Source organism: Dermacentor albipictus, chromosome 5, assembly GCF_038994185.2.
Source record: "Dermacentor albipictus isolate Rhodes 1998 colony chromosome 5, USDA_Dalb.pri_finalv2, whole genome shotgun sequence".
Classification (NCBI taxonomy): domain Eukaryota; kingdom Metazoa; phylum Arthropoda; class Arachnida; order Ixodida; family Ixodidae; genus Dermacentor; species Dermacentor albipictus.
In genome coordinates, this window is record NC_091825.1 from 117,968,857 (window position 1) to 117,990,907 (window position 22,051).

A 22,051-nucleotide genomic window follows, 5' to 3' on the forward strand; every position below is an offset into this window, starting at 1 on the left:
CCAAAACCGAAACTGACCCTCAAGGTTCCCATAATGCTCTTGGTGACACAGGTGGCGCTGACTTTTCTAGAGCCACCCATAATCCAGAATGGTCAACTAAAAAGAAAGGCAGAGAAATCTCGTAACACACTGGTGTAAGGGTGTTGGCCGAGACACAGTGGAATCTCGTTGATACCATTCTGCATCCAGTGCAGTCTACTTATAACAATACCAGATATAACGATATATCGGGTAAAACGATGAGCCAACTTAAGAGTATCAACCTATGCATTAAGGCTATGAGAAGAAAAAAGCATATATAACAATATGTTAGTCGCCACAAATCGGCTATAACGATCGAAACTTTGCCTTTTGGCGGCGTTTTCCATGCAGAATAATCGTGAAATTTGCGTTGCGAAGTTCCACTTAACCGAGACGGGGCGAAAACTTTGCCTATGCAAGCTCGTATCTGCCGCCATTACTGCACAGCTCATCTTGCCCGCAAGACGATTGCAAAAGCCACGGAGAGCATCGCAAGTTGGTGCAGCATGCCACAAGATGGCGCCAGCTGCCTTGCGGCTGCGTCACCAGCAATCGTCCAGAGAGGACAGACAGACAGACAAAAAACTTTAATCACAAAGTCCTGAGAAGCTTTGCCAGAGAAGAGACAATAAAAAACTCAGTGCTCTTCCACTCTGTAAAGAAGAATGACCAGCAAAGCTGTGTATGTGGGCCCCTTAATGGTGAACTGCACCTACGCCGCCAATCGGCACACGTATGGGAAGTGCTGAGCACCTGCTTTGCTTCCGCCACTGGTCGGCCCAGTATTGTACTATCTTCGGGATCAACCCACGTATGAGGGAGTGCTTAACGCTTGCGTCACCTCCGCCGCGAATTATCCCAGCAATGCACTACCTTCGGGATGTTTCTGTACACCCGGACAGGATAGTGGGGAAAGTAGCCCTTAACAGCTGCACTGTCAAAAAAAAAAAAGTGAATCGTGCCTGCGCTCTCTTTTTACAATTTCCCTCTCTTTCTCAGCAAGTGTGGAAATGCGCCGCGGAAGCAACGGTAAGTGCACCGGCAAAGTGAAAAGCTGTGTCACTTAAGACGAAGCTGCAAATTTTGCAAGACTCACAGTACGAGCTTGCGCAGTTGAGGACATCGACGATTCTGAAAACTGGCAGCACCATGATCATAAAGGCCATACTGATCAATGGAAAAGGTGGGCTTTGTTTGCCAGGGCGAAACCCCCATCTGTGAAACCAACACGGTGGAAGCCGCTGACATTACCGAACTGTGGGAGCATGTCACTACTGGCGATAAAATAGGTGTGCTTGGAATGAGGAGTTTCTCAGTGCAGATAGTGCTGCATTGTTCTGTGAATAATATCCGACGAAGCTATCGATGGTGGCGTTGTGCAATGGAAGCAATGACAGCAGCGGCAGTGACGACGAGACTGACAAAGGCCCAGGTATGACATCGACCCTGATGTTTAACCAAAATGCACTGCCATCGATCGATTCGCTCATTGATTTCATGCATGCTAAATTATAGCCGCGAGTGTTCACGCAGCAGCTGGACGCGATGCACACTGCAGTTGTGAACCTGAAACTTCCACGCAAGCAAGTGCAGATTTCAGACTATTTCAGTGTGCCTAATGCTTGAACATGCTGTTTACAGGTACAGTCAAACCTCGATATATCAAACCCTTTCTATATCACCTGGAAAATCGCATGCAGTTTAAATTTTTTATTTCGAACGGGGTCGAACGTAAAATCGATATATCGAATTTCGCCAACCCGCACCATGTGCACTCTGTTGACAGGTGGCGAGCTTTCCCGCAACAACCTCGAAGACAGCGGTGGCGCGATGGCCTTTCCCGACTGCTGCGCACTATAGCTGCACACATCGATCGCGCCGAGGGTGCCATTTGAACGTAGCGGCATACCCACGCATTAGCTTGGCTAGTTTGACAACGTCAACAACGCATTGCCTTTGCCATACTGACTCCTCCTCGGTGCCGCGGTCTGCGCCTGCCGGCTGCACCTCGCGAGAAGCGACGGTTTGCATCCACAAAAACGCACGACAGCGCATGCTCACTGGGCTCCCTCATAGACGCCTTGGAAGGCACCACCCAATACCTTGTTATTGACAGTGTTTCAAAAGGCTTCGATTGATGATGTGGAGATCGCAGCAAAAGTAGAGGCCAAACGAAGACGCTGCCAAAGTTGATCCCACAAGCGCTTATGGTGCCCCGCTCCCGACTTCAACTGAGGCTGTAGCTGCTTTGGCCCTTCTACGCCACTACTGCGGCACAATAGAGGGCACCGGCCTATCGCTTGTGGATCGTTTAGACTATGTTGAGGACTCCTTGTTCAAGCACACGGCTGCCAATAAAAAGACTACATTTCTGCAGTACTTTATGCCAAATAAACAAATAATTTGTGTGAAGCTTCAAGTGAGTATTTACTGCACTACGATTGGGGTATGATCGGGGATCGTTGTTCGGAGCACGCGTTCTGTTGCACCACGCGCAATTGGCCTAGACTGCGCCGACTTCACGCGGCTGATGAAGTCGGCGCAGCCTATGCTAATTGCGTGCGGCACAATCGACCGCCCGCTCCTGGCTAACAAAGTCAGCGCGGCCTAGGTGGCACAACCAAATATGCGCTCCGAACAACGATCCTCGATCCCACCCTTGGTTCATTGATTGATTTGCAGAAGTTCTTTACGGATTTTTTTAGGCGATTTTATATACTGAATTCTGGCTATATCAAACTATTTCGCAATCACCACACTGTTTGATATATCATCGATTGCATTAATAAATGCTTTATTTTTCACAGCCTACTTTCTACAACGTCAGTTTTTTTATCGTAGGCGGTAAATTTGGTTTCGGAGCTACAAAGGTATGTTCGGCAGTTTTCTTTTTATGGCAGTCCAGATATAGCAATGATCGGTTATAACGATAGGAGTTTTCGTTCTTCTTGATATCGTAAGATGTAGACTGCATTGTAATACGTTTTCAGGGATAACACATTTTCTTTTCTTTTCCCAGCCAACATCCCGTAAGAGCAATGAATTTTCATATAGTTGTTACGATAGCATTCTCACCCTTAATTTGATAATATGACTGCAGAAGTAGGGTTTCACTGGTATTTATATAACTTGTAGCTTCATATTCCAGTGTTTCAAATAGCATTCCAATGACCCACGAACAATGTGTTAAGGCACCGGCCATACTGGAGGGAAAAAACATACATGGCATGCTGCCGGCGGTGAAACGCTGTTACTTTGAGTGAGGATATGCCGGTTTCTGTTTTTTTAACTTGGAGAAGGGCTTCTTTACAGACAATGAAAAGAAGAAAGTCCATTGCAAATTGACGAGCTATTTCAATGTTGATGAATAAAAATGCATTGGCTGTGGTTCGTGTGGCGTCGAGTGGTGCCACACGAACCTTTGCTATTGAGTCTGTCACAGAGTGTACACCTATATTCATATTTTTTGGAGGTTGCTTTGGATAATGCGATTTTCGGACGATATGTTTTATTTTCTGGTTGCTGTGAAGATTGTATCAACGAGATTCCACAGTATACGGCTATGACAGTTAAAGTTTGGTTATGCGTTCCTTGTTCACTTGTCTGTCGTCACCACCACGTGATAATATATTCCTCTACGAGTCCTTTTAACAGGTTGATGTAGCTCGAAAGAGAAAGGGGATACTCACAGTAATGACGATGGACAGAGCCTCGATGGCCAAGGCAAGAACATCAGAAGAGAACTGCGTCGACAGGGATATGAGACCCTCTGTGAAGGGCGCCAGAAACGGCATGAGCTGGCTTGACTGGTTGTGGTTATTGAGGTGCTGGCAGAAACTAGACAAAGGAAACAGAACCAAGGCCCCAAGGTCAGCGTCCTGAAGAGTTTCACTTATCTTTTTAATTTAAGAAAGGCAAAGAGGAGAGGTTAAAGGACTGCACAAAATGCTTCAAATTTTTGTCTCCGACACGTTTTTTACAGATTAATACTAGCGCACTTTCAGAGGCACGGCACAGCACAGCATTCGATATATTGAATGTGGCAGTAAATGAGAGTTGAATGTATGCTTAGTACAGCACAATACTTTTGCATAGGATATTCAAGGAGATTTTACAACTGTTCGATATAGACAATTCAATATATCCCAGTTTGACGTATCCGGGATCAAGTAACAAGACGTAACATGATTTAGCACTTCAAGAGACAGAGCCTTTTCAGTACTCTCAGGTCGTGTGCTTCCGTGTTGCTATTGCAGCGCCAAGCTCTGAACCCATTTTAACAGATCAGAAGCCAGCAACAATGATTCCCAATCTGCCGACTCTGCGTGGATGCAACAGCAATGGTAACGGTACAGCCAGAATACAGCAAAACTTAACACACAATCACAGCTACACTGAAGCAATTACGCTCAAGTCCACAATTCACTGCTAAATGCCACCATTCTATTCATCCCATACGTACATTCAATACAGTAAAACTACTTACCCCCACATCGCTCGAACTGCAGAAACTCGCAACGTGGCTGACTGAGTCTGTTGTAAGCAATCAACGGTCGTTTGGAGGAACCTGCAAATGAGATGCAAAAAAAAAGGCAAGTTGCAATTTCCTACTGAAATGTCAAGACAATAAAAAAATATATAGGAGAAGCACGAAGTCCAAACTGAATAAACGTTAGTCACAGTACACAACAGATAGGGAGGTCAGGAAGTTTTCCAAACCTTTGTGTCATTTCTGGTGTCAAGAAAGCGACAAATCTGCTTGCCATCCACAGACAGCGACCAATCAAAAATGGGGAATCTGAAAAACACATGTAATATACATTGTAAGATATCTCTAGACATGAATTAAGTTTTTAAAAATTAAGAAGGAATCCACAAGAAAACAACAAGCCTTAAAGCAAATTTTTATGTACTCCACAAAGATCTGCAGTAGCTTTTCAGATGAGAAAGTTAAATGACTTGCTGTGTTGAAATCACAATATTTGCCAAGACTATGAACGTAGCAAAGGAGGGGCAGAGGGATTAGTTAACTTCAGAAATACCCAAAGCCACACTGTTTTGAGAGTGCATCACTGTCAATTGCTCTGACTGATCAAATAAGCAGTCGAAATGTTGCAAAAAATAACACTATACTATGTTTCAGCAGTTCCGTGCACCACTTAGGAAGCTACAGGCTTCTTCAAACAATCAGGGGGGCGAACACATCTTAAAGGAACCCTTTTGCACCCCGTCGTCTGCAAGCAGCGGTAAGATCTGCTAAGACCGCAACTGTGCAGTGAGATCAGCCATTGTGATAGCAGGGGTAAAAAATATGTTTCATATTCGCCATGGCACCAAAAAGGAATGCATCTTCAAGATATTTCAAGATAGTACAGAGGGGAAGGAGAGTTCCTTGCAGAGACGCCGCAAGCGGAGGATTCAGACGGAGCACTTGGCCAGCGTGTCACACAGGATGGTGGCACCACCTCTTGATCTCTGTTGTAACATCAACTTGAACATGGTATGCTTGCTGACATACGCAAGTGCAGCCACCTTCTTAATTAGAATTTGTGCACATTTACTGCGCTCCTTCCACACTGTTCCAAGCATGTTCAATGCCACCTAATTTGTTCCTTTCACGTAAAAGAGCACCTTGGAATGATACCACACAAGCATGTCTGCGGACGCTATTTTTGCACAGGACAGAGCGCTACCCAGGAGGGAGTCCTCTGGCGTGTTATGGCTGTGCCGACTACACATGAATTTAGGCAATGTCAAATCAATTCATTGTTTGTACTTTTTAAATGCATATTAATGTCTACATGGCCAGCACTGCATTAAATTTTTTGTTCTCTGCACATTTCTACTCAAAACATTTGAAAAACCCTACTTTCAGTATTTTATCACAGAAAAAAGTAAAACTGTGCAGCGGAGCTTCTAAGTAAACAACTACCTACAAGACCACTAGTCAAGGCCACTTAGTCGTCCAGCTGTTTCTAAACTGTGGCACAACATCTCGCTGCGGAAGAATCTGCACTCACAGGTTGCGTTGCCTTGGCTTTGCAGCACGAAACTGGTGAAGCTGAGTATAGGTGCTACATCATACAAAGCTTCAAGTATCACCGGGAAGTGTTCAAACAAGAAGTCCAAGTAGTGTGCACCACAAAGCCACTCCTTACCTGTTGTGCTTAGGTCTGGCAGTGCCACCGACTCAAGGAAGCCCCTCACGTCAAAGAGTCCATGGCCCTGGCTTCCAGGCACAAACGAATCGCGACAGCTCCCAAGGCCCAGCATGCATGACTCGTGAATTTTCCACCTGTTTGCAAAGGAAATCCACAACATTGTTATAAGCACAGCACTGCACCCAACTGTCCTTAAATGAATGTGTATGGACATAGCAAATTTGTTAGCCTAAGCAGAAGTGTACTAAATACAGCCAACAACCGATTTTTAGACGCTTGATTTTTCAGACATGCCCGAAATTCAAACACCTTTGAGGCAGCTCCATAAATCTCATAGAGCCAATGTACAAGTATGTTCTAAATTTCGACATTGAAACCCTTTGCTGCCCAACTTACCGGACCTTTTGCTGTGACTGCTGGTCTGAAATGGCATTAATCAAAGCAACTAAACCTGCCATTTTGATTACCTCGGAGCGTCAAACCAGCGCTCTCGCATGACAATCTGCTGCCAGTCGTAGCCACCGCGGCAACTCGAGGCCAAGCCACTTCAACATTCGCAGCTAAGCCTCGTGCTGTTCAGTTCCGCGTTTTTCAATGAAAGAATTTGCCACTATCAACAATGGCACCAATTCCATCTTTTTCATCTCCGCGGACGGCTTCAAAGCACGGAAAGTACGGCAAGCGTCAAGCATTACACAATGCCAGTTCCCAAAAGTCGGCTTCACCGCAATACAGCGATGCTACGCGGTCAAGCATAAACAATGTATTGCGGTGAAGTACACCAAGAATGAAAAGGGGCCACTATTACCGGACACAGTAGGGCTATTTTTTAATGCAAATAGCATTGTTTGCATCATCATCATACAGGTTTCGTGACACAGTCATCATCACGCTATTGTCATCGCACACTCGTCGTCATCCCTTTGTGCTCATGCCATCGTCATAACTGCGATGTCGTACAGTTGTCATCATACCATTGTTCCCATGCTATCGTCTTCACGCTTTTGATCTTCATCCCATTGCATGCTGCCGTCTTCATGCCACCTTTGTAGATCTACCAATGTCATTCCATCATGATTATGCCATTGACACAAAGACGCTATCATGCATCTGTTCTCATACCATCATCGCCATGCCATCTTGGTCATGCAAACATAGTCTTTCGTGCTTTTTCATCTGGTTGTCCTCATGTTGTCATTGTCACAACATCATCGCTAACTCATTGTGCTCATGTCATCATTGTCACGTCATTGTAGGTAGATCGTGGTCATAATTTCAGTATCGACATCTCGTTGCCATGATGCCTTAGTCGTCATATGCCTTTGTAATTCCATGTATATAATTATTTTTTCCTCATTAAATCGTCACTGCATCGGCTTCATACGGTCGTCTACACCAGTCATCTATCACACAGTCATCTACATTTCATGCAGACGAGTGTAGTGCCAAGCACCTTGTGTGCTTCACTTGGCTGACTGGGTTGTAGCCAATCAGAGCAAACTGCACATAGTCTTCTGCATACGCAGAAGTGCACGCCTTCGCACTAGCCCGACTTTGAACTTAATGGCACATATATGCCCTTGCCTGAAACTAAAAGCCAATGTACAAGTTTCCTTGCAGCAACAAATCTAGACAAACTGCAACTAAATACATTGCAAATGCACAGCACACAAAGACTTCTCTGTGCATATAATACAGTGTGCAGTCTGAAACAGCCTGCACCATTCCTAAGTAAGATAACTGTCTTCTTGAAGGATTACCTCACCTTGCTCTGTGACCGTCTGTGATACATGGTTAGGCCAGCACTTCGCTGGCCCTCCATGCAGTGAGCCTTCACTATTGTCGCCATATCAGCAGTGAAAATCACAAACAAAATGGTGCCACACGTTTGCCAAGCAGGCTTGTTTATTTGCCATCTGCTACCAACACTCATCAAAATTGCGGTGTAGAATGTCTAGTGTTCATGCTAAACTACTGCTATAAAAAAGTTTTGTATAAGTGGGCACACACAGCTACACTTCTTCTATACCAGTTTAAAAAAATGGCGACTTCCTACACTACCCACACATACACTGGCTACTATATTTGTGTAGCCAGTGTACGTAAAAAGGATAGACCTAGTACGTATTCTTTAATTCTACATGCATGCACCTGCCATCTCCTGTCACTGTATGAGCACCGATATGCCTAATATGTGTACAGGCAGGCCTTCAGAGCTGTTTCAGACAAGCCCATGGCGATTTGAGCCTCTGGGAGCAGTAAAAAGCATGTTTTAATTTTTTTTGGACTACCTGAGTTTTCAGGTGCTCTCGCTGCACCTAGGGAGTCTGAAAAACCACACAACTTTATATGAAAGACTGGTATAAATGTATGAACTGAAATATGTTGGCCGATATGAACACACTTAAAAGTAATACACCTTCAGCATACTTATTATGGGACTGCAGCAATGAAATGTAGTGGTCAATGGATATTCACCAACTCACCCAGTTTTCTATTTTAATGCACCAAACTGTAGTGTTCGAATAATTATTTTACACACACATACTGCTCGAGAGACGCATGCGTTAGCATTATGGGGACTAGGCTTCAGTGACATTATGCCCAGAAACAGTTTAAGCGAGCAAGTTAACTGACAAGGATTCACTGCCTTGTCGACAAATTCGTTTTGCTGTGGCTGATCTATGCATGTTACAGCGGGTCACGGAAAAGTGAAACGAGTATCATAAGTAGCCATTCCGAAACATGAACCCAGGACTTTCTACAACTCAAGATCATGCTGCAGTCAAACTTTTTTAATGTGTTTTTCGTGAGACCACAGAAAAAAAACACTGAGGTTATGAGAGACGCTATAGTGGCGGGCTTTAGCGTGGGGCTATAGTGCCTGCCATGGGCTGCAAGAACACTGTAGCAATGGTTCTTTACCATGCAACTTGATTTGCACGAACATTTTCTTTCTGACCTCCATCGCAAATGCAGCCACAATTGTTAGGAACAAAACCGGTGGTCTTGTGCAGAAACAATGTTATAGACGGGAGAACGCATTAGGTGAATACTGTATGCTGAAACAACTGCCAGCACCACAGGGGCCGAACTTCAGCAATGTTATAGCTGACAAAACACACTGTGGAAGCTCTACTGTAACGTGGCTAGGGTACACACCAGTTGCGATCCCCACTGACTCGTGCAGCATTGCTCTCCTGGAGATGCTTGGCAACTGCTTCACTTAGACCACGAGCGCTCTCCTCTTCATATTCTTGAAATAACGCCTGCATAGAAGTGTCAGCCAGATTTAAGGGCAGATGGATCCACACATGAGGAAAACAGACACTTTTGCACAAGCTTGTGCTTCAAAGTTCCTTCACAACTTGCACAACATTGGACCGTTGTTGAAAATAAGAGTGAGGTTATTGACCATTGTCTCACCGAAAGCAGATCTTGGGCCGATATTCGAACAGAATATGAGAACGTGTCATCATCTTCGTCTTCTACAAAACGGTCTGGACTGCTAGTCCAAGTTCTAACCTGTAAAGAGAGAAAGAAAAAATATCATGATAGAAAGTTCCACACCTAGGAATGAAAATCAATGCATTTCATTACAGCAAAAGGGACCAAACAACAATTTCTGATGTGTAATTGTGCCTTGCAACTTCATTGCATGCTTGTGAAAAAGAGGCCGCATGGCCAGCACCAAATGAACAAAAGCTCCTCACTTGCACAGATACAGCAAAGCTTTTGCAAAAGCATTTAGTGGAGCACAACTACAACATCACTGGGATCTCGCAAGTGAAAACCAAGAAGGCGTCACAACCTGTCTCACACTTATGCTGTGTTTTCCTGGCTCACCAAACCTCTACTGCTGGTAAAAGTAGCCCATTGGAATTTATGTGCAATCTACCAATCTAGACTAAGCTAACGGCACTTTACTTCGTCTCCCTTGTAGCTCCCAATGCAATTAAAATGGTTAAATTCAATGAAATGCTAAAACTATAAGCAAATGGACAGATGACAGCGACTCATTACACAGTTTTAGTTTAGCATAAAAGCAGGACCGAAATGCGCATGTGCAGAATGCTAAATGACCCATACCATTTGACTTATGTATGCATGCTATTTCTCAGATTCAATGTTACTATCTTCGCGTCATTTACGTAAAACATGGCTACGGCTCCAGCCACCCACTTTGAACTGAAATTGCTGTTGTTTTTGTAGACGAATTCACTTTGTTCACAGCAAATGACTGTGTAAACGGCTTTTGCTTAGTCTCGGGCTGCTTTGATGACAGAGTATTATGGGTAACCTTGAGGCGCTTTCCAGATCACTTCTCGTTTCGAATGTGTCCGAGCCAAATGAGAGAAACCTCCGAGTTGTCAGTGCCACCTATAAGTGAAGTCGGGAGATAGGCACGATGACGGCGTATGGCCTCCGAGATTGGAAGATTGCAGAGGTTGTGGTATACAGCTTGTACTGCTTCACCATGCCATCAGTGGACATGAAACGTACAAACACTACAACACGCTTCTGGCTTCCACTGCGCTGCCTCTCGCACTTTCCGGACACACAGACAGATGGAATCAATTAGGTGCACAATGTATGTGAAATTCAGAGCATAATGGAATAGCATCCCGCATGTAAACTACATTATCACGCTATGGTATAATTAGCTTTCTGCAAAGTTCATTTGCAGAATAACGCTTTTCCCTTAACGAAATATTACACTAACATTAAACTAAAACTGTCTAATGTCTTCTGCAAAGCACAGCTACCAGAGAGTCAGAAATCCAGCTTTAGCCGCTCACCTGCTCTTCAGTGATTTGCATGTAGAATACAATGTAGTAGATCAGGTCAGAGAGCCCCTTTTTAACAAGGCCACGAAATCTTGGCGTTTCCACAAGCGCATTTACAAAATCGAATATCATGAAGACTACGTTTTCAAAGCCAAGTATTTCACCTGAAAAAGAAGATGAAGATGCCTTTGTATAATGAACCCAGGGAAAACACGGGGAATGCGGGAGATGGAAATTCAAGACGATGAGCAAAACGTGAACAAGGTGAATGCAGGAGCCAACGTTTCGACAAGTGGACATGTCTTCTTCAAGAAGACAAGTCCACTTCTCGAAACGTTGGCTCCTGCATTCACCTTGTTCACGTTTTGCTCATCGTTTTGTATAATGAAGAATGACATCTTGGTGTTCTGACAAGAATCAAGCCACCTGTTACTCTCAATATTGTAGAAAACAAAATCTAAACATACATATATTGCATTGCCCTGTGATGAATAGTTACATCAATATCAGCTAAAAACTGTGAATTGATTAAAAACTAAGAACCCACAAGTGACACAGTGGATGTAATACACTAGGTGGAGTTATTCTGCGTCTGTAAAAGTTTCAACACTGGAAAGTTCAACAAAACAGCATCTGGCCAGGCGGGACCACACTTACAAAGCTGTATTATCAAAGACAAACCCATTACTATTTCCTAACAAAGAAAAACATGTCAGTCTTGACAATGGACAGTGACTTGTTTTATAATGATCAATTGAAACTACACCATTATCTATCAAAGTAACATAATGTGAACAAGGCCCGAACATTGAGATGTTAAGATACTAACCATCCGAGTCCACAGGATCGTTGGCTTCGTCACAATCGTTGACGGCCGTTCTCACATATCTGCAGCACACCGTCAAGGGAAGCAGCTACTGCACAATGCCTTCAAACAGCTACACCAACTGAGACCACCAGCTTGCAACACGCAATAAGTTTCAGCACACTACACCACACTTCATTAGAATTCAGCATAACTCAGCATGAACAAATGAAAAGGATACATATGGGCGCTTTCTGTCAGCGAATTCCAGACAGGTGTCAAGATGTGAGGAAGCCAGGTCGACATCTGCTTGGGTTCATATTTTACTAAAACTGTCAACGCCTGAAAGACAGCACAGACGAAAAGATGTAGGCAAATACAATGGAATCTTGATAAACGGAAATTGCTTAAACGAAACACCATCCTCATGGTTGGTTGGTTTTGTATTAATGCAATGCTCTCTGCAATGTCTCTCAGTAAATGGAACTCCTAATAAATGGAACCAATTTCCCTTGTTCCTTGAGGTTTCATTTAAAGAGAGTCCGCTGTAGATGAAAAGTTCAACAAAACAATGCAACAAGCAAAAACTGCAAGAAAAGTGTATTTCTCCCATGTACACCGTTCCTCCGAAAATGCCCAGGAAGCCTTGGCCTTTGTCATCACTTTCTCATAACAATTACCTACAGCATCTGACTCATCCTGCTACAATCACAGAATGTGGCACATTTTATGATGCAGCACAGCTTTAGACAAAACATAATGTTGCAACATGATTCTCCAGTGCATTGTTCCTCTCTCCGTTTGTGTAGTGTCAAAATAAGACACAGGTCAAACAGCCAAGGACTACTCTTCTCACTTTTTATAACTCTCCACTGCATTGTTTACTCCTGCAGTCTCTACTTTTTAGTCACCGTCACCACCAATCATAATGCTTGGTTAACACATATTGTTGGGCTATCTAGCGAGACATTGCACGCACTAACATACAGCACAAGCAGACAAGCACAGAAGCAAGAACAAGGTAGGGTGCAGTACAGTGTCCCATCTCATTCTCGCCTCTGTTCCCCTCTGCATTTGCTCCAAGTACTTACAATTATTCTTTTTATTTTTATTTCTTTACACCCGTTTCCGCACAACACATTATCATAAACTCTGCTGCACATCTACACCCATAGCATTACTGCCGTAGTCAATATCTAGATCCTTGAAGCTTACCATCGGCAAAGGCCACCGACCTGTTATAGGCAAACACTGAAATTAGCTTTGCTGAGAGCTCTGCCAACATCAAAATGAATACTGGCACACATAGAACACCCACACGGAAGAAGATGCATGAGGCAAGCAACCTGTTACACAACCTGTTAGCAATACAAATGCACCTTGTTGTCTAACTACCAACAAGCCTAGCAAGCTCTTTCGAGTTGTTGCCATCACTAGGGCATGAACAACCTCTAGCCATTGCCTCCACCTTTTTGTCACTTTCTCAGGGGAGGCATCAAAGTGATCAAACATTTACCTTCTGGCACCAGCATAAAATTGATCTGGCTAACTCTGAGTGGTCATGCCATGCCACCAGCCAAAAATGACCAGCTTTGTTCCCTTCTCAACGACAGTTTTTAGAGAAAGTTTTGATGCAGCGTATGCACTAACATCAGGACAGAGTGCTTAAGTGCAGAGTGCATTACTCTGAAGAGTTCACCCACAGCAATAAGAATGCAAAATGCTTCTCGTAAAGGATGACTAACACAATAATATGTGTGAGAATTTGTTGGACGGTCCCATCTCGCATTATGATAAATGACCTTTCTCAATCACGTTAATTAGGCAGCTGCAGATAGCGTGACCTTGCTCACCTTTAAAATCTCTTTCTTGATACCACAGTCCGATGTGGGGCCGTCGGGTATTTTCAGTGCTTCAACAAGGGCCTCGGTAAATTGCGGCAAAATTGGATAAAGAAGCGTCTTGGTCGTGTTCTGATAAGAAAAAAAGAAGAAATTGCTGAAGTGAAATAGTACACAAAACAAAATGCTATCAAGAGGAACAAAACAGCTCAAGCACCTTGTCCATATGGCCCATGGTAGCAATGATTTGGGCACAGGTAGAGAAGATTTCCACGGCTCTTCCACGCGTTCGGATGCCATATTTCTATGCAAAGGGAACAAGTTATTTGTAAAAGAATGCCACCGGGGAGAAAGAAGCAGAGTTCTGCTTGTCTTAAAAATGCTTGGGTTTGCTCCTCGATACCTCAGGCTGGGTGAAGATCTTGTACATTTCGGGAAGCACAACAGGGGCCACCTGGAACATTTGGTTATCTGTGATGTCTCGGGAGAACTCTGTAAGGCAACGATGCAGCAGGAATTAATGAGGCGTTATAAAAATTAGAGAAAATACAAATGCTACCAAGCGCTTATTCAAGGATAATGCAATGATTCTATTCCAATGATATTCCTTTTCGAGCTTCACCGTCAGTCTGAATGGCGCTCGTCACCAGGATCAGCTAGTTGTAAGTGGTGGATGATAGAAAAGCAATGGAATCAACCAAACTGAACTGTCACATTATAGGAGCCCAGGTCAATTTTTCCTGAGACAAAAAATGATGACCTAAAACACAGTGTATGTGGCATATTAATAAGGCTTTACAGTTTAAAATGTAGGCAGCCAATCACCAACAACATTTCGAACTTGCAAATTTAAAGCTTCATAACTTCGGCTAAACTATTTACTGAAAATGTGACCGTACACAGTTTGGCACCTTTAGTGTAATGCACTTCAGTACACATTGAATAGTGCATGTAGCCAGCAAAAAAAGCACAACAAATGCGATGTGTGGAGCAAAACAAAGTGAACGATAATGAAAGCACTTAAACGGCACACGCCCAATACACATAACCTATACATATAAACATCTACTCGTACGTAGTACAAATTAAAGAGAAGTAAATGAAAGGACGGATAAAAGAACCGTTGAAGAAAACAAACAGACGTTGCACATGGCTCAAAATAGAGCTCACCCATGCATCTCAACCCAAGGCTGAGCCAAGCTGTTCATATCCTCAGAGAAGTGTATAAATGACATGAATATACAGGGTGTTTCAACGAACAGTTTCAAAAAAATCTTTAGAAGTTGCCTGTGGCAAATATCACAATTCTAGTTCATGAGCTGGTCTGCTCGAAGTGGTGGACAATACTTGCACAAAAAATTGAGATCCAAAATTGACTAATTAATAAAAATCACTAATTAACTATCTAACTAATTACATTATGGCCCATATTGCAATTTACCAATTATACCAGTGGATTTCGCAGCGCAGATCCACTTCGAACTCATTTTCAAGATGACACAAGTTTCGAGATATAAATTCCCGAACTTTGCGATGAAATGCATTGAGGTTCCAGTTAATTTGTTAACACAACGTCGTTTCATGCACTGAAGCACACAAGTAACTGGAACGCCAATGCAGATCGTGTTCAATACGGTGCGACACACTTCACACCGCTTCAACAGCGGTCATTCTAACCCGCATGTGTGATCTCGAGACCGATCACTGATGAGCCACATGAACAAGCATTCCATCACGTAACCTTGCTGTGACCCTACAGATTTCAGATTCTTTGTCGGGTGGCAAATCACGCCGAACTTGACAATGAAACGACATGGACAGCGATTGCTCGTTACCGCTGACACTGGCTCCTCGCAGAGCGAGAGTCAGATGAAGCGCATTTCTTTAATCTGTCGTGCAGATTGGCCTTACATTAACTCGCCTGCCGTAATGTTGGGAGAGCCCTTCCGTACCTTTGGAGAAAAACAGGAAAGCAAAACATTCCAGGCAATAAATAAAAGATTGTTGCAAAACACAGGTCCACTATTAAACTGAGAACCTCACAGGTATCAGTACAACAGAATGTCACAACCTCATCAGTTTCAGAGAAAAACAAAGCACTTGATTGTATTCAACAGATATTCTATTGATAAAAAGAACATTTTCCAGACCTTTATATATTTACTGGCACTTAGCTACAATCAGTACTAGCATACTAACTTGTTGTTCCATTTAGTAAGATTATATCTCTAAAAACTGTATATCTTGATTCCTATGTACCTAAGTTACTGATAGCTTGCTACTTTCTCGTTATGCAATGCTAGGAAACTCCTGAGCTTGTGCAGCACTGCATTTTCATGCCAAAATTATAATCATTAGATATTGTGAAAACGTTTGTGGTATTCAATATTTGGCTTTTCTTTTTATTTATGTGACTTTATGTGACTGTGACTGAATCAAGATTGACTACGCATATTCGCTCGCCCCTAATACAAACTCAACCATTAAAATGCAAACTTGCACTCTTTGGATATTCAAGAACATACTTGCTTAAGTTTAGCGCTCTTGCTACAGTAAAGTTTTGCAAGTCACCTCCTAAATTTAAAACACAGAAAGATTTGCAACTTTTTTTTGGTTTGACTTAGAAAATCTCATTGCATATTTACGGTCAGCATGCAAGATTGAATATTTCCTGCAAATTACATGCGCTTAGAGTCAATAATAAAACCGTATTTCCCAAAACCTGTATCCCTCCTTAAAACCAAACATACCAGTCCACAGCCATAAGCAGTGAAGCATATAAATCTATGTTCACATCTGCAACCCACTCTTTCACGTTTCATTTGAGTCCAATAATATTGTTACGGTACAGCAGACTGCAGGAAAGACAACAAGATGCCACACAACCCTTAGTGCAAGCTGGTTTGGACCTTGATTTCTGCTGGGCCTGCTGATGTAAACGACAGTAAATAGTTCGTTTCATTGATCTGTATTCCTTCGCACACAGCAATGCGTGATAACTGCAACCACATCAAGATCTCTAGGTGCATCAAAACTTGGCAGTATGAAGAAAACTTCAATAATGATGACATTGTGGGCATGAATGTTGAACTCTTTAAATCAGAGCATTGCACATAAACAACTATCTATAGACAACTATATCTATATAGACAACTAGATCTATCTAGACAACTAGACAACTATCTATAGACAACTAGATCTATATCTATAGACAACTATGCACATGTCAAATTCTTAAACAGTAGCAGCATACCTGTAAGAACTCGCATTGCGCCATGAACGGTATTCGAGTCGCCACTCATGAGCGCCTGCATGAGTATCTCGAAAAGTTGGGGCCATGCTTCGGGCCAGTCCCAGTGAGCGATGGCCGAGATCGCATAGGCCACACTTGAGCGAAGCTTGCTCAGAGACTCCTTCAGACCCAGGGGGAGAAGGTTCCGGATAGTTGCTTTGGCCTGACACAGAAGTGCAAATAACCGAGTTGAGGATAACGGCAAAGTGGGCGAGTTCGTATTGGTTCATTTTGGAAAAGGTGCGCAGAAGGGGGGGCAATTAGTAAACGTGATGCAAACCTTAAACAACAAAAAGAAGGAAGACGTGCGTCAAATACGACTGAGCGTTTACTGGAATGCAGAAAATGGTAATACAGTAATATATCAACTGTAAGCATAAGCATCACAATGCTGTTACTGTTGTAACCCCTTCCATTTTCAAGAAAACATTCAGTTGTAGTCAGTGCATGTGTCCCTTGTTCTACGCACCTTTTCCGAAATGCTCGGACAACAATACGGGAATTGATTCTGCAGAAATCCACAAGGTGAAAGAACTCCCTACACCTTGCAGATTTCTGCAGAGCTCATTTGCTTATCCAATGGCTCCACATCTCGAGTTCTCGGTTAATTCAGCCTTGTGTTGCTGTCTGCCAGCCTCCTAGTTAGCTAAGAAGGAAGAGTGGCTAGCCCAAAAAAACACTGGTTCTGGGCTCAATTCCCAAACCAGGATGAACTTATTGTCAAGTGCAAAGCCTTCTTTCTGAGAAATCTTCTTGAAGTTTCTTTGTGCTTCACACATATGGATGACCATTTTCCCTTTTTAATTGATACCAATTGGTTTGGAGTAAAGAACTTGATCAAACATGTCAATTTTAACTAATCAAAGGGTATAAGATGTCCTATGTATTTCCATTTCATTCCAATGAGACAGTACCTGCTCTCATCTTTGTTAGATACACTATGCCATGCAACTGTTTCTCTATGAGTTGCCAATATACAGAATGTTGCCTAAATATGAGTGTCGGGTAATACAGGATACTGGTTCTTGTTCGCACTAAAATTTTGCAATTAGGTAGCATTTCATGGTAGATACATTTTAATGCCACATTTGGGTGCATTACTTGCCTGCTTAGGAAATTAACTTGAAATAGTCTTGAAACAATACCTTACTAGCCCAAACATATTTGCCGTATGCCAGGGGCGTAGCCAGGGGGGGGGCTTATGGGGCTTCAGCCCCCCCCGAAATTTTTTCGTGCTGTCCACGCACCGCCGACCAAAGCGACCCCCGGCGCTGGAAATCACTCTGGATTTTGTCTAGAATGTCTTTTTGACGCTCGAAAAGACATTTAACCGCGAAGATTGTGAACTCGGGCTGGATTTCGTGGCAACGCCCATACACTGGCAGTCACATAACGCCAAGCAGTCCCATCCGAGCACAATGTTTCAAGGGCGCTTTGATGGTGAGCGGGTGCGCCGCGACATCTCACTGAGGCCACGGAATCTATGGAGCGAATGGATATCAATTGCGAAACTTTATGGGTATAAATCTCACAATCTCTTGATGTAAAACGTGCATTGACATTTCCAAAGTTGTGCTTTAAATTTTCAATTGCGCAACTTTGTGGGTTTAATGTTGTTATAAACATTTGACGCCAAAGGTACATTGACTTTTCTAAAGTCTTACATCGGAACATACAACAAGACAAGCCAAATCAACACACTAGCAGACGAGTTGACAAAGCACGCAGCGAGGTCCAATGAGACGATGTGTTGGGGTGGTTCATTTGTGCCGTCATGTCACATAAAAAAATATTAACACTTTTTTAACCTACGCCAGAACAACCATGTCAAGACACTAAAGCCAGCCAAAGTAACTACGCTCTTATTTATTTTTTTTTTCTACTTTGACTTTTATTCGCCGAGAACACATTGAGCCTCTTCAATTTTTTTTTGTTCTCGCTACCCTACCCGCGGGCTGCCAGAGCGAGCCAGAGCGCATATGTTTTTCTCGTATGGCCCCGACCACCGCGCGGTGCACTTCGGTGGGCGTTCGGTTTGCTCTGGCCGAGTGGATTTTCACCTGACAGAGTTTTGGAAGCTTTCTGGCTAGCAGACGAGAAAAAAATGGCTGTGGCTTAGGTAAGGTTAAGCCCAGGATGCGAAGCATACTAGCCTTTATTTTAGTTGTTGAACCACTGTTTAGCCTGGTGAACTGCTGTTGCTTGGCTATATTTGGTTCGGCTAGACGAAGAAACAACTCATGCATTACTTCTTCGCCTTCAAGAGTGGAACGCGACAGCGTTCCCGTCGACCCGCCAAGGGGTGTAAGACAATGGGCTACAGGGCAGCGACTACGCGCCCCGCATTGGACGCGGTGAGCGTCGAGCAAAGCAGCGTTCGGCGCGGCAACGAAATGTGCGCCTGAGCAAGAGACGCACGCCTTAGAAACAGCGCGTTTCTAAGGCAACACCGCATTCACTAGAGGCGCTTTTGTACCGCTTTGAAGCGTTGTACTCGTGGCTCAGTGGTAGCGTCTCCGTCCCACACTCCGGAGACCCTGGTTCGATTCCCACCCAGCCCGTCTTGCAAGAGTTGAGCCAAAGCCACTTCTCCTCTGTCGTGACGTCACGGTGTCACGTGATTTCATGGTCACCGCCGCGCCTGAGGAGCTGGGTTGAGCCCTCGTAATATGCTTCGCATAAAAAAACAATGGTCGCTCGCCGCCATCACTGTGGGGACTCGAAGGATTGCACCGCGTTCCTTGAGCGCAACCTTTCCGGAAAGTCTTGTTTCGCCGGTGTAGGATACTAAGCAATATGCGTATGGTTCTCAGTGGGCCAATCGTCTCATGTTTTCTTCGGTATTAATTCTGTAGTCCCATTAGGTGCCCGATGTAGGCATTCGATTCTGGCCAACATACTTTCCTATGCGTTTTTTTTTTCCATTTCGGTGCCTCCGCCCCACAGAAAAAAAATACATTGTTGCGGCGCAGCGAATTGTCGCATGGTGAAAGTTCGATTTTGATATTTCTTTTGCGGAACGTAATGGGTGACGGGACGCTTCAGTTGCCGGATACGTTTATTATATTATTGCGAAAGCAATTATATGGACCCTCCAGGCGCATTCCTGCCATCGCCCTCATGTTTCGTATAAAGCCCAAGGCTGATAAAATCGTGACCACGCGCTGCATGCTGTATGTGTGAGTGAAAGCGTAGGGGTGGAGGTGGAATGGCTGAGCCGACGATGGTGGCTCAGTCTTGTGTGCGCAAAGGAGAAAAGCGGGGAGCAAGCGCGCCGCCTTCCATCGCGCGCAATACATCGGGGAGAGTGGATGGAATGGGGGCGGAATCTAGGATTCTGTGAATCTATGAATGTGCAACATGTTTATTTGCCTTGTTTGACGCATTACATACAGTTACTTTTTCTTACATACATAGACTCATTGGAGACTTATACGTATACTTAAATATCTTGTTGCGATGTTTTGTGTATACATGCAGTGAACTATGTTTCCGGTGACATTTTTTTGTCCTTTATCAAGCCGTATTTTCACATTTGTATATCCCATTGTATCTTTGGATTTCTAATGTACGAGGGCGAGTCAAATGAAAGTGCGCCCACCCTAACCTCGCAATAATGGTTCGGTTCATTATCTGCGAGGCATGCGCGTAGGAGAACGGCATGTCTCATTTACAAAAGTGACACGCAGGTGTGAAGATAAATGTTCTTTAATGCTCTCATACACTGGGTTGAATATGGTTGCGTCACATAATGGACACTTCAAAAGTTGAACAGCTCGGTGTCGCGAAGTTTTTGACAGCTAAAGGTGTTTCCGAAACAGAAATTAATCGCCGTATGGCTGCCGTTTACGTTGAACACGGCATTTCATTGACCACTGTGAAGCGTTGGAGCAAACGGTTGAAAGGACGTTGTAAAGACATTCCAAGACCGGGCCAAAACCATCGTGCAATCACCCCCCACACAATTTCAAAGGTTCATGAGCCGATGAAACAAGAACGGAGGATAAGCATCGATGAACTGGCAGACCGTCTGAACATCAGTCACGGTTCGGTTCACGCCTTAATTCATGAGCTTCTCGGTTATCGGCTCTTTGGTGCGCAATGGATCCCCAAGATTTTGATCCATAGCGAGAAGACGGAGAAGTTTCGCGCTGCCTTGACTCATCTGATCGGATATCACAATGAGGATGACGACTTCATGTTTTAATTGTGATCGGGGACGAACCTTGGTGCCACTACTACGAGCCTGAAACACGACGGCAAAGCTTACAGTGGAAACATTCGAATTTACCGCGCCCAAAGAACGCAAAGGCCATCATTTCCGCTGGAAAGGTGTTGTTGACTTTTCTTTCGGTCGTCAGGGTCTATTACTGATAGAATTTGCTAAATCTTGAGAGGCTATCAATTGTTTCCGATATTGTGAAACGCCAGAACGGCAGTGTGTCGCAATCAAGAACGAACAACGTGGAAAATTGACGAATGGGGTCATCTTGTTCCACGACAATGCCTGTCCCCACGTCGCTTATGTGGTTAATACAAAACTGGCAAAGTTCAAGTGGAAAACGCTGCAGCATCCGCAATACAGCTCAGACCTGTCACCTTGCGACTTCTACATTTTGGGGCAACTGAAAAAACAGATCAAGGGAACCAGATACAGATTTTTGAAGCAGCAACCCAAGGAGTTTTATAAGACGGGAATGACGCGACTCGTTAGTCAATGGGACAAATGTCTAAATTCTCATGAAGACTACTTTTAAAAGAAGTACCCCGTTGTTGGCTCACATTCATTTGACTTGCCCTCGTATATCTTGCAGAATTCCTGCTTTTTATACGTGCCCTCTGTTGCGACTGATTTCGGTGCAATTACTCACGATACACGAACGGTGGCATCTGCTTCTGCGTAATACATTAAAACAAATTACAGCGTCATTGAGATTTTTCACTGGCCATCGCATATGTACAAGAATGTAAGCATGGTTCTTGAATGACAAAGTTTCATCAACATATTTGTCCTCAACTTGTCCAGTTCATTGGCTTTTAATTTTTCATATCAGTGGCATGCACTGCTTTCCTGGTTTCGGACTGATATAGTTCTAAAGTTCGTGTGATATTTTCTTTACTTAAATAGACAAAAATATGGAAGC

The 22,051-nt window shown here is 43.7% G+C and overlaps 1 protein-coding gene across 1 annotated transcript in view; it reads right to left on the reverse strand.

Moving 5' to 3' along the window:
- Ipo9 (Importin 9) overlaps positions 1–22,051 on the reverse strand; it is a 55,865-nt gene that overhangs the window by 31,426 nt on the left and 2,388 nt on the right. Inside the window, exons 3-15 of the mRNA XM_065449521.1 lie at positions 16,869–17,070; positions 14,019–14,107; positions 13,833–13,919; positions 13,628–13,747; positions 12,016–12,116; positions 11,799–11,857; positions 10,982–11,133; positions 9,609–9,707; positions 9,345–9,451; positions 6,180–6,316; positions 4,741–4,819; positions 4,508–4,588; positions 3,711–3,858 (exon numbers count right to left, since the gene is read on the reverse strand). Coding sequence (XP_065305593.1) covers positions 3,711–3,858; positions 4,508–4,588; positions 4,741–4,819; positions 6,180–6,316; positions 9,345–9,451; positions 9,609–9,707; positions 10,982–11,133; positions 11,799–11,857; positions 12,016–12,116; positions 13,628–13,747; positions 13,833–13,919; positions 14,019–14,107; positions 16,869–17,070 — 1,461 coding nt within the window. The remainder of the gene's footprint in view (positions 1–3,710; positions 3,859–4,507; positions 4,589–4,740; positions 4,820–6,179; positions 6,317–9,344; positions 9,452–9,608; positions 9,708–10,981; positions 11,134–11,798; positions 11,858–12,015; positions 12,117–13,627; positions 13,748–13,832; positions 13,920–14,018; positions 14,108–16,868; positions 17,071–22,051) is intronic.